General features: G+C 31.8%; 1 protein-coding gene across 1 annotated transcript in view; it reads left to right on the plus strand.

Annotated features, from left to right (window-relative positions):
• LOC123662672 (synaptotagmin-10-like) overlaps nucleotides 1–13,405 on the plus strand; it is a 127,282-nt gene that overhangs the window by 94,871 nt on the left and 19,006 nt on the right. Inside the window, exons 5-6 of the mRNA XM_045597477.1 lie at nucleotides 113–256; nucleotides 10,915–11,037. Coding sequence (XP_045453433.1) covers nucleotides 113–256; nucleotides 10,915–11,037 — 267 coding nt within the window. The remainder of the gene's footprint in view (nucleotides 1–112; nucleotides 257–10,914; nucleotides 11,038–13,405) is intronic.

Consider the following 13,405-nt stretch of genomic DNA (forward strand, 5'->3'; position numbering starts at 1 on the left):
ATTTATTTGTCATTGTTGTCTTATAATAATAATTATTAGTGAATATTAATTAAAAATTAATAATCGTTTAAATATTTATTCTTTTATTCTTATTCTTCTTTTTCTGTTTTAGGTTCTTCGTCAAACAACGTTACCAATAGTACCTGACCGGCACCAGACCTTCCAACGCCAACTATCTCATCGATTGGACCTTCCCTCCATACAGTTCAGCATTTGTAGCCTCGAACGAGCTGATTCGTCGATTGGACTAATTAAGGTAAGTTCTGACTATACTGTCAGATAACTGGGAAGAGTAAATGCTTCTTTCTACATTAAAATCGGGTATTAGTAGTTAAATTAATAATATTTAACACAACTTACGATACTAATAATAATAAAATTACACGTCTATGTAGTAGTCACAGCAACTGTAAAATATTGTACAGTCCATGTAAATGATTATCGTCTTCTGGGCGGGTGCTTCTATGTTATTCTTCTTCTTCTTCTGAACCCCTGATACAAGACACACATTCTAGGATAAACATAAATAGATACAGAACCCACTTCCCATAAGTATAAGTTTTAAGGATGACCCATGAGTCGCAAAAGAGAAACATAAAACGGATTCACAGAATCACAGTACATTAGTCGACGCGAGCTCCTCCTGCATCGCACGAATCGATCGCAGTTGCGGATGCCATACATTCGCTGTATGAAACACCGTAATGAGCGTACATGAAAGATAAATTGAACTTCGGAAACCCGAGTGATCTTACCTGGGTCTGGCGGTCGGCACAGTTTTACAGGTTCCGTATATTGCAGTCCATGTTCCCTAATAAACTAGCTAGACAGTCCTACAAAATACAAAGGAAGATTCTACTGAGAAGAGAAATGAATGTGATCGACACATCTATGTTGTAAGAGTATGGTACCTACAGTAAAGTTTAGTGTATCGTATGATACATCTCTTTGTGGAGAGGATTCTCAACTAACTGTTTGTACGTGTCGCTTCATCACGTACGAGTATATTTAGGTAAATATACTTATTTTATAAGACGGCTACTGCAATTACCGTCTTTATAATAACATTTAATGTTATTTGTTTATATTTTATTCTTTATTTATTTTGCACTTACGACGGTACCGTCCAATTGAATAACTTTTTATTTCTAGTAATTAAATAATAACTATTTACAATAAGATAACCTCTTGTACTATAAAAATAATATAGAATTTTAATATTTATTAAGTTCGTGAAATCAATTTAATCAAATTTAATCAAACCAAGAAGAACGAATACAACCCAATTTTAGAAAACAAATCTCGCCCGGATAGTTAGGTCTCGGCTTTATATAAAATATTCATATTATACGGAGTTGCCTGAAGCATTTCCTAATTTTATTGTCATGCACCATTATGATTAGTTAGTGGTACCAATAATTGATGTTATTCGTATCGTCCATCGGCAATACATATGAGTTCACGCCATTTTTGGCGCAAACTTATGGAGGCCTATATCCAACATTGGACTGCGATAGGCTGAAATGATGATGATAATGATGGTATCGTAGATAATTCTATGGATGACGACCTATCATATCGTCATTTAAACAATATACTTATGTATGTCTCAAAGTTACAAAGACGCACGTAGCTTCTCCTAGTATATTTTAATGTTGCCTTGTCACACTTGACGACAAAAGTATTCGGGAAATTCATCCTATCTGTATATACGGAGCTGAGACGTGTACACAGTACACGCAACTTCTTAACACTGTCGAAGTGGCAGTGGGCTGGTCACCCGTATCAGGATATCTAGCCCGAACTTATGGAGGCGTATGTTCAGCAGTGGATTGCAAGAGATTGAACTGACTGACTGACTGACTAAATTGTATTACTTTCATCATCACAGCAGCCTTACGTAGTCCACTTCTGGACATAGGCCTCCACAAGTTCACGCCAAAAATGGCGTGAACTCATGTGTTTTACCCATAGTCACCACGCTGGGCAGGCGGTTTGATAACCGCTGGGCTGGCTTTGTCGTACCGAAGACGCTTTTGCCCGTCTTTAGTCACTGTATTTGAAAGCCAGCAGTCGGATGGTTATCCCGCCAGTGGTCGGCTTCTTAAGTTCTAAGGTGGTAGTGGAACTGTGTTATCCCTTAGTCGCCTCTTACGACACCCACGGGAAGAGAGGGGGTGGCTATATTCTTTGATGCCGTAACCACACAGCATTACTTCCATATTCGGGGACAATCAACCATAGTTTGAATCTTTCGGGTTCCCCTGTTAAACTGCACCACTATAGTATCATATCCACGCATGAAAGGACAAACGCCTGAAGATGCACCCGTGTGACGGTACCATCGCACTGACACGTATCATCGACATCAAGTCCAACACACCTCCGCGAGTGTACACGTGATGATGTCGCGGAGCGATGCCTCGTTACAACCACTCACCTTATGTATGTTTCTGACAACCTATTTACAACATAATATCAGTTATGTCCGTGACTGGATTTGACGTGTGACGTGGGTGACGATTTTTATATACACAGGTAAGCCTTAATCCACTTATAGACCGAAATATTCTGCAAAATTATTTATAAATATACAAAAAGGTATCGAAAAAAAATATAACAATTCACTGGTTATCTAAATAAAGAAAGGAAAAAAAACTAATCGATCTGGAAATATGGAATATTCAAATACAGGATATCTATCCCATCTTATGTAACAGTTATCAAGTATAAAAAATCTGAATACATTTGTCTAGAGTCGGAATTGCTTGTTATATTATCTTTTCAATTAAGATAACCTTGAGTCTTATGTAGGTTAGTAGTGTATATGTAGGTTAGCGTGATATATTTTAGTCAAAACTTTTTAAATTATGTTTGTTTGTTTTAGAAAAAGAGCTAACCTGCTAAAAGCATTTTAAAAACAAGATTATTTTATCTTGAAGATACACAGAAACAACAAATACAATATATATATTAATACCTCAAGGGTGACAGACAAGCATACGACCGATCTGATGGTAAGCGGTTACAGCAGTCTGAGAACGCATTGCAGGCGTATTGCCGACCTACTCCTAAACACCCCAGAAGCTCTGGTAACCTTACCCACCACAGGAACATAACACTGCTTGATTATATTATATTATTTAGCTGTGATCTTTTGTAAGGTCGAGGTACTTCCTCAGTCGGGCTGCTCCAGATTGAGATAAAGCAGTATATTCCCTGCTGTGTCCTGCCTCAAACATTTAATCACATATATTATGAATAGTAACATATAATCACATATATTCTTTCACCACAAATCAAAAGTTGTTTTAAGGATAAATGATTTTATTTTTAAGAGCAATAAATGTAAAGACGGGAGAAACCGCGACCGCAATCCAGTCTTACACCCAAGTCCCATGTTTCACGTTTATTATACGCGGATAAAATACTATCGTACTTAGATGTAAGCTCTATTTACAACGTTTTTATCCTCAGTACGAGCTTCTTTGTGAATTAGAATAAAGTGCTGTTAAAGAATTATATTCTCTTGTATATAATTCACTTATAATCCTATTATTAATTAATATATACATATATTGAAATACGTATTTCTTATCACATTTGTATTGAGCTAAAGTAATTTGTAAAATAGATTTTATTAGTTTTCTTTCACTACATTTTGTAAAATACCGAGAAACCTAAATTAACTACGTGACATGAAATTTAGTTCTTAGGGTAGCGTTTTTTCGGCCTCTTAAGGACTGAATTGGGTGGAATCTTGACTGGTTTAAATTAAAGAAAAACGTATAACAAAATATTTAGGGCTTTATTTTATCGCTTTAAACTTGCACATTATTTTGATTGTCTACAGTAACTACTTACTATTTATATTTTACTTGTTTAAACTTTGACCGCTGTTAATATTAAACCAGAGTATAAGATATATGCCAACTTAAAAACGCTTTAATTTATATCTTGAAACAAATATTTATTGTACGGATACATATTGAATTGCAGATAATCTCTTAAATATATAATTTTAAGAGATGATCTCTCTGTAACAAAAGTTACCTTGGCCAGAGATGACTTTCAAGTTACTTCAGCTTCTTAAAGGTATTCATAATACGCTGTGAAACAAAGATTAAATATAATTTTTACTGATATTTAAAATTAGAACCATTGATACTATGGATGAAATAAACAGATAAGTGGGTATCACACACAACGTTTATTGTAATCATTTGTCAGTATTTTACTGCTGGGCACAGGATGGAAGAGGTAATTCTAAATTCATTCTATTTTTCCGCATTCGATTTTTAAACAAAAGATGAAGCAGACTGATAGTTAATGTTTAAATAGTTGCTCCTTCACGTGACTCATTTAAGAGACAAGTTAAGGAGTTCTTCTTTGTCAAAATTTAACCTATTTTGGTGAACTCAATAAACACTGCGTAATTGTGTTTTGTTTATTGTCGTCAGCTTATTAAGTAATATGTATGTATGTTGTTAAGTAACTGACGTGTGGTTGCTAGGCAACGTTATACGTTTTCAGAAACTTACCTAAAATATAAAATTAAAATAAATATAATAGCTATTATAATTTAATGATTCTCAACCATGACAATCAAAAAGTGTGTTAAATGTAAAAAAAATATTACAAAAAAAGTTCCCGGACTTGAGTGCAGTAGATGTGACAAAATAGTACACGCAGATGCAACATGCTCAAAGTTATCAAATAAACAGCTAAATACTTTAAAAAATTCCGTAGGAATAGAATGGAGCTGTGAGGACTGTTTAAAGAACATCTCACACAGGTCTTCCTTTGTGATTCCAGAAGAAGTCGATGAAGAGGACTACTACGAAGCTGCTGAAATTCCGGAAACCGCTACAGTCCTTAATACTAAAAAATTGATTCAGGATATAAGCCGAGAGGTAAAACAGACATTTCGCAATGAAATCAAAGGCCTTGAAAGTTCACTTGAGTTTTTGAGTGATCAAATTTCACAAATGGATCAGAATATTAAAAAACAAGACAATAAAATAAAAGAACTAGAGAACAAAAATTATGATCTTTTAAATAAAAACAAGAACCTCGAGTTACGGGTTAATTCGTTGGAAAACAGCTTGAACGAATTCGAACAAAAATTTCTCACTTCATCGCTGGAGATAGCTGGCTTACCAGAAATACCAACTAATGATGTAGGAAAAGTTGTTCATAATATGGCTATACAACTTAATATTGAAGATAAGAATATACAGTCAGCGCTACGACTACCAGGAACCAAGGAAAAGCCAGGATCGATTCTTGTTGAGCTAAAGTAAAAGATACTCCAGCACCAATGGTTAGAAGCCGGGAAGAAACATCGCCTCACCGTGGGTCAACTAATTTCAAACACTCCGATAGAAAAACATGAAAATCCTATTTACATTAGGGAGGCGTTAACAAAGTTCCAAAAATCATTATTGTATAAAACTAAAACACAGTTACTAAACAAAACTTGTAAGTATGTATGGTGCAGGAACGGACGAGTTTATGCGAGGATGTCTAATGATAGTAAAATTTACTATATCCGTACATTTGATGATATTAAACGAGTTGAAAAGTTATGTTCTGGTCAGTTTGAGAAACAACCAGAAGTGTCAACACCTTTGTAAGTCATCTGAGCTATTTATTACATATATAAAATTTGAAAATTATGGATATAAATACGAGTGTAAAAGAAATATTTGATTGTCATTCCACAAATAATTTCTTTAAACTTATTGCATCAAATACTAAATTAAAATTAGCATGTTTACATTTTAATATCCGATCGCTTATAAAGAACTTTACGAAATTGCAACAAACTATTGAAAGTTGTACTTATCCATTAGACCTTATTGTCTTAACAGAAGTTGGTATATCTGACAATGTAATTAACCTATACAACTTAGCCGGCTATAAATTATACTCACATCTGCGAAAGAACCAAAAAGGTGGTGGGATTATTATTTATGTACGAAACCATATAAAATTTACACGAATAGAACAAAACACAAAAACTTTTGAAAATCTTACTGGTACCTTAAAAATAAATTCAAATTATGATGTAGTTGTGAGTGCAATTTATAGACCGCCTTGTACAAACATAAAAGTATTTATCTCGGAACTTAATAACCACATAAGTAAATTTAATTCAAAGCAGAACTTTCTTCTCATTGGTGACATGAATATTAATTTACAAGATACTTCGGCATATAAGCATTCATACTTAGGAGCACTGTGTGAACATGGATTAATGTGTGGAATAACAGACTTTACCCGAATTGAGGTAAGAAAAAAAATTGTTACCAAATCATGTATTGATCACATATTTGCACGTTTTCCAACTGGGCATAAGTTCGCGGCAGTTCTCGACGTCGTACTGGCCGACCATCGAGGAATAATATTTGCCTGTGTCGACGACACATTCTCGGCGCCAAGATGCATACAGGTTGATTCGAAAATGATTATAAATTACAGCACTTTTTATGAGGAACTTAAAAAAGTAGAATGGTCTAAAACAAAAAATATGAAAAGTCCCAACGAAATCTTAAACTTTATTTATGCTTCTTTTGATCATGCAAAAAAGACAGCAAGTAATAAAAGTACTTTTAAAAAGACAAGAATAGGATTAAAAAGATTTAGTTCGCCCTGGATAGATAACAATATTATCAGGCTTTGTGATAAGAGAGATTATATATTTTCTAAGTGGAAAAATAGTCTAGATCCAAAAATTAAATTAGATTATAACAAAATTCGAAATAAAATTCATAAACTTTTAGAATACAAAAGAAATAATTATTACGTACAATATATTAATAATAATTTTAGAAACACAAGAAAAATATACAAAATCGTTAACGAAATGTTAGGAAGATTAACACTATCATTAGATATGGCTATACATAGAGCCTTCGATGCACAGGGTATTAATACCAAAGACATGACCGAGAACTTTGCAAGAACATTTGACAGAGCAGTTAAAGACATTATTCCAAAATGTAATTTAAAGTTATCTGATTCTATAGCTACCCGTAAAACTTTGGACTCAAGTATATTGTTCAAACGAGCATCAGCAAAATGTGTCAATAAAATAATTAAACAATTAAACCCAAGAAAAGCTCCAGGCTTGGACAATATTAATATTTCCGATATTAAAGTTATAGGCGACAACATTTCTGGCTCAATTTCAGACTTAATTAATCGTAGTGTTGAAAGTGGTCATTACCCGGATGCTCTGAAAATAGGTTGTATAAGACCAATTCATAAAAAAGGTAAAAAGAATGATTACTCAAATTATCGCCCTATAACACTCCTATCTTCCATAGATAAAATTGTTGAAAAATATGTATCAGAACAGATAAATAGTTTCTACACAAAACATAATGTAATCAATCAAAATCAGTTCGGATTTCAGTCGGGTAAAAGCACTTCATTCCTTTTGTCAAGGTTTACCGACGAAGTCAACAAACATCTTAATGACAAAAAAATTGTCTTAGCTCTCTTTATTGATTTCTCCCGTGCTTTTGATACATTGGTACATCGGCAGCTAGTTGACAGATTAGATAATTGTGGAGTACGTGGTCCACTACTGACCTGGTGCAAAAATTACTTCGATAACCGAACCTTTACTGTTAAAGTAGATAATATTTGCAGTAAACATATATCTGTGACTGAGGGTACAGCTCAGGGCTCTGTGCTGGGTCCACTTTTCTTTTTAACTTACGTAAATGATATTAACAACTGTATCACTAATAGTACATGTTACCAGTTCGCGGATGATACATGTCTTGTTATGGCTAATAGAAATCTCGAAGCCGCTATAAGCAGTTTACAAGTCGTCCTAGATGCCCTAACACGATGGTGTCATGACTCTGGTCTAGTGCTCAATGCAAGTAAAACAAGACTACTGATTATTAAGTCTCCATATATTAAACAATGTCCTATAGAAAATTTGATTGCTCATAACCATGACTGTCTTCACGCAAAAAATAAAGCAAATTGTAAATGCCCAACTATAGAGATTACCCAAACACAGAAATATCTTGGACTTACAATAGATAACAAGTTTAACTGGATTCACCATATTGAACTAGTGTGTGACAAACTAAGACAATTTCTTGCAAATATAACAATACTTAAAAATCGTATACCATTCAAATTAAAAATTATGCTTTACCACGCATTATTAGGAGAATCCTATATACAATACGGAATTAGTAGTTACGGCCGCACGTATAAAACTTACCTCGATAAAATATATAATCTCCAATTAAGAATATTAAAAACAATAGTGTCACCAAAAATAAAATGTAAATTTTCCAATAACGAATCAGGGCTCTTTAAGCATTGTAAAATTTTACCAGTACATTCCAAAGTAAATTTTATATTGCTTAAAGAACAATTTTTCAATATATCATCAAAAAACATTATTGAACATCCTGTGTGCACACGGGCGATCACTGAGAGACAACTACGTACACAGCGCGCTAACAATATGTATGGTGAGCGTACAACTGCTTATATTGTGCCTCGACTTATTAACAACCTACCCGTAGATTTATGCAAAAGTATTTCAAATAGAAATATCAAAAATAAATTAAAACAACATTACTTAAATATTTTGAACTAAACATTTACTTACTTAATTGTATTTTATTGTATTATTGTATTTATTTATAATATTACAAATTGTTTTCTTATTTTCTTATTAAAAGAATTTGAACATTGTCTGTAACCGTTTAAATAATGAATGTGTATAATTAGACTAAGATAGCACAGGTTGAAACCTTAGTGGTTTTTTGTTGCTATTTTTTTTAATATTTCGTGTATTACTACTTTTATAAACGATAATTAAATAAATAAATAATAAATAATGTATGTATGTATGTAGGTTTAAAGAATATTTATTTTCTCATTGAAAACACACAGTCACTTACATGAGAAACTATCAACATATTGTGGGTAAAAATACAAAAATTGTATGTATGTATGTATGGATGTATGTATTTATGTATGTATGTATGTATGTATGTATGTATGTATGTATGTATGTATGTATGTATGTATGTATGTATGTATGTATGTATGTATGTATGTATGTATATATTTTTATTTATTTATTTAATTAATTTTTTAATATTTTATGTTTTATATTTTATATATGTATGTATTTCTATTGTATATATATGAATTATTTGCTCATGTAATGTATGTCACTAACTTTACCTTATTTTTCCTCCCCTTTTTTCTATTTTTTCTTTCTTAATGTGAATGTTAGTAATACCCAATTCTACACACCTACAAACATCCGCTCTTGTACGTCCTAAGGTTGACTGGTAGAGAATGCTTTTAGCATTAAGCCCGCCTTTTGTACAATTCTTTAATGTATAAAGTATCAAAATATTGTTATTTTCTTTTAACGTAATTATTTTTGCAATATCTTGTTAGAAAGATCAAAACATGAAACGCGGGATAGAGCTTACGGTCTATTGTATAAAATATTACATTTTAATATTCTTTCTACATTTGAAGCCTTGAAAAGCGAAATATAAGTTTCAATTATACGCCATTTTGTGTAACTTATGTTAGTTTAAAGAGATACGAGGGAGTTTTAATTTAATATAAATTGAAATAATTTAATATTTTTGTAGTATACCGAGTTGTTTTTAATATTTCGTTTCATAACATAAATCTTTTTATAAAACGTTACGTATATCGAGTTATCCACTTAAAAACGAAAATGTGTGTACCTACTTTTTATGATTATACTAATTTTATTTTACGTGTATAGCATAGCAGACATTTTTAAATATCGTTTGATATATTTTAAGCTATTTTTCTAGCTTGGTGAGTCAATATTCAAGGCCATCTCATAGTATTTATATACATATGATTCTGAAAAACAATTTTTAGCTTTAGGATTCCTAAATGAGGTCATACGCTACAACCATTACGACACATTGGGGAACTCAATAACCATAAAGTGAATGCTAAAAACACACTAGTTACTTACATTACTAAAACTTGACGCGACGCAATTTAAGTGAGTCGGGTGTTAAAATATTTCTTTATAAGACGCTTTGTTTGTTTCGTAATAATAAATTGGTTTCAATTTTTGAAATTTAGTTAATTTTTTAACGTATCCAACTTTTCTGTGAGACATTTTGAAGTTACGATGTCCTTGATTGACATTGAAATAATCTCATATGCCACAATAATAACAAACAAAAGAATGATCTTTAGTGTAAAATACAAAATATTATGTTGTTATCTCTGACTCGACAATGTCATAATATTGTAAAGATTACATTTGCTTCATTATGGAAAGATTAAAAGATTTTCCTAGACCTATTTAATATAATATTTAAGTCAACAAACACACCAATGATTTACATTTGGTGACCCAGCTACATGTTTTTCTAAGAAAAACAAATAAAAATTCTTAACTAGCCGTAATAACATTCAAGGACCTCGAAGGAAATATGTTGCTTATTTCTTTTTACAAAACTTGAGTCATTATTTTATATATTGACATCAACAATAATAGTACTTTAATGCGAGCTCGTTTTTATAGAATAATTTTTATAAAATGTAGTTTTGTTTCAAAATTTTACTTAAACGGCTGTTATCAAAAGATTAAGTCAAGTCAAAATAATTATTTTGAAATACGCTCAACACATCAGTCAGTATTTTTTATTTGCTTTCTATAAAATATGAACATTGTTATTAATATTAATGTTTTCGCGTTGGTAACATAACGTTGGTAGATATTTAATTCTGGAAGACGTTAAACTTGTAAATACTATTTATTTCTAAATCATAATTATTATTATTCCATATTATTCTGCAGAAATCGTTATATACAATTTCATTGCTTCCTAGACGGTGACATTTTTATATTTATTTCAGCCGGAACTGTACAAGAACGAGTTAGTTCGTCAGTCTTCCACCGACAGCGGAGAATTGGAATTTTGCGGAAAGCTACACTTCGCGCTGCGTTACGATCAAGAAGTTGAGGCGCTTGTTGTGAAGGTAAATTATTATATATTTTTTTTTATATAGCAAATGATAATCCTTCTGCTAAATGGAGAAAGAGCACTACACGCTTTATGCACAGCAGTGGAATATTACAGGCTGATTCGTGTCAAATCGTAATAGTGGAGAGTTGGTAGTTTAAACTTGAAGCATTCTTCTATATAGAGAAAGAGGCATTTGTCCTACTATCGGACGTTGCATGCTGAATCGATTAATAAATTAAATTTGTTTTTAATCTGAAGTTAACGCTGTGGTTATTGTAAGTAGCTATCGTACTAACGGTCGTAAATTAGATGTGCGTTTATTATAAAAACTTAATGAAGACACGCAATTTTTGTTTTTCTAAGTATCGACACAGGTTATTCAAATATGTTGAGCCTAAAGGTACCAATAATATTATCTACAATAAAAATAATAAAATAATTTAGAATCTTTTTGCACTTATAATGAAGTACTTTAAGTAACTCGAAAGTAAAAGGAGACGGAAATTCTGAATGTACGAAAATTTATTTTGTACAAATAAGTCATGATAACGTAAAAAAGGATTTTGTGTTACAATTAATTTGAATCTTGCCAAAAGCCGCGCAGACCAAGCCTTGGGATAAGCCATTATTCTGTTAAGTAATAAAAATATTAGGCGTAGAAAACCGAGGATAAATGTCAGTATAAAATACATTTACGAATCGCTTACCAAAGTAATTTATAAAGTCTTTACGCCTACAATATAACATTTAGCGAAGTCTCGAATAAAACTTCATTAGGAACTACTAACATTCAACGTACCTACTTCTGTGCACTTAAATAGAAGTGACGTAAGGCTAAAGTAACTCAATTAATGCTTAGTGTTTTGTTTGGAAGTGTGAGCGAAAGTTTATTAGCTGTTTTATTGAAGTCTATATATCATAAAATTTTTCATTGATACATTTAAAAAGTACAAATTATTTTAAAGCGATAGATACTTTTTTATCTGGCTTTAAAAAACGAAGGGTTCCTTAATTCCTCATAATTTTTTACCGGGTCTATCGATTTTGGCAATTCCTTTTTTAATCGATAGCCTGTGCTTATCGTGTGGTACTATTAAATCCATATTTGAACGAAAACTGGCGAGTGTTTTTTTAAGTTATCCCTAAAATGTGTAATGTAATTTGAAGTTGGTTTTTTGTTTGAGGAAAAACACAATTATAGCTGTAATTATATTCAGCTTCCAAGGGGACTAGTAAACGATTTTACAAATCGCGAATTTCTTTTCCGAGAACTTGTTGGAATTGGATTTACTAGTTGTCTGTCTGTTCCATCGGAATCCTATAAATTAATTTGTCTTGATTGTTATTGTAACTATTTAATAATTTAAATTAATTGTATTTATTACAGATACGAGATTCTCTCTAAGAACAGCTTGTATTGATCAAACATGTCGACTTATATAACTCTTGTCGATATATCGGTTTTGTACACTATTACACTACAAAATTAATAGTTCTAGTTTGATTGTTATTCCATTAATATCGACATAACAAACTTATACAATTTTACATTTACTGTTTTCAAAACGTTTAGATAGTTTGTATAATAATTACAACTTATTGCAGTGTTTGGTTATTTTGAAATTATGTATGTAAAAATAGTCTAAATCTATATTATTTCCTTGAGAAATAGTGTAGCGTTTACCCGGATAATCAACTGATCCAGAAAATCCTGTAAACGCCAGAAAGTGCTAGGAAGGTAAAGATTCTATTAAGGATAAATGTAATTTTGCCTCAAGATTGAACAGAGATCAATTTATTCCGAAGAAATCGTTAGACTCGATTTCTTGAATAGGCGTATAAAAAAAGCAAAGGAGTCTTAACTATTTGCTCTCATTTGGGAAGGCGATGTAATTTACTTGATAAACAATATTTTTTCGATAGTTTCGAATAGAATGCGAGAGGGATTGGTGAGTGTAATGAATTAGTGTTCAGACTATTTGCGTAGGCACTATTATATAAATTACTTTGGTTCATGCTTGTAAAAATAACTCACTTGATGTATACCTCTTGACTGAAAATACTAAAATACTTATTTACTACTTACTAGACAGATATTACACTAACGGACGAAGAAGTAATACGTTGAAGTACTTTTTTTTCTTCTGTATAGGCGGTAAAAAAAATTTTATGTCTATTTTTTTAATGAACTGACTAGTTGGCGAGTCACATGTGTAGGTTTAACCTGATGTTGTGGTTATGGTTTGGGATGTTAACTATCAAGTTAGTCACGACGGCAAACACATTAATGCTGGTTGATTTTTCGTAATGCGGTTAACCAAACAGTATGTAAGTGCTCATCAAACGTACTATAAAAGTTTATATTTATTTATTATTACTCT

Source organism: Melitaea cinxia, chromosome 19 (assembly GCF_905220565.1).
Source record: "Melitaea cinxia chromosome 19, ilMelCinx1.1, whole genome shotgun sequence".
NCBI classification, from domain to species: Eukaryota; Metazoa; Arthropoda; class Insecta; order Lepidoptera; family Nymphalidae; genus Melitaea; species Melitaea cinxia.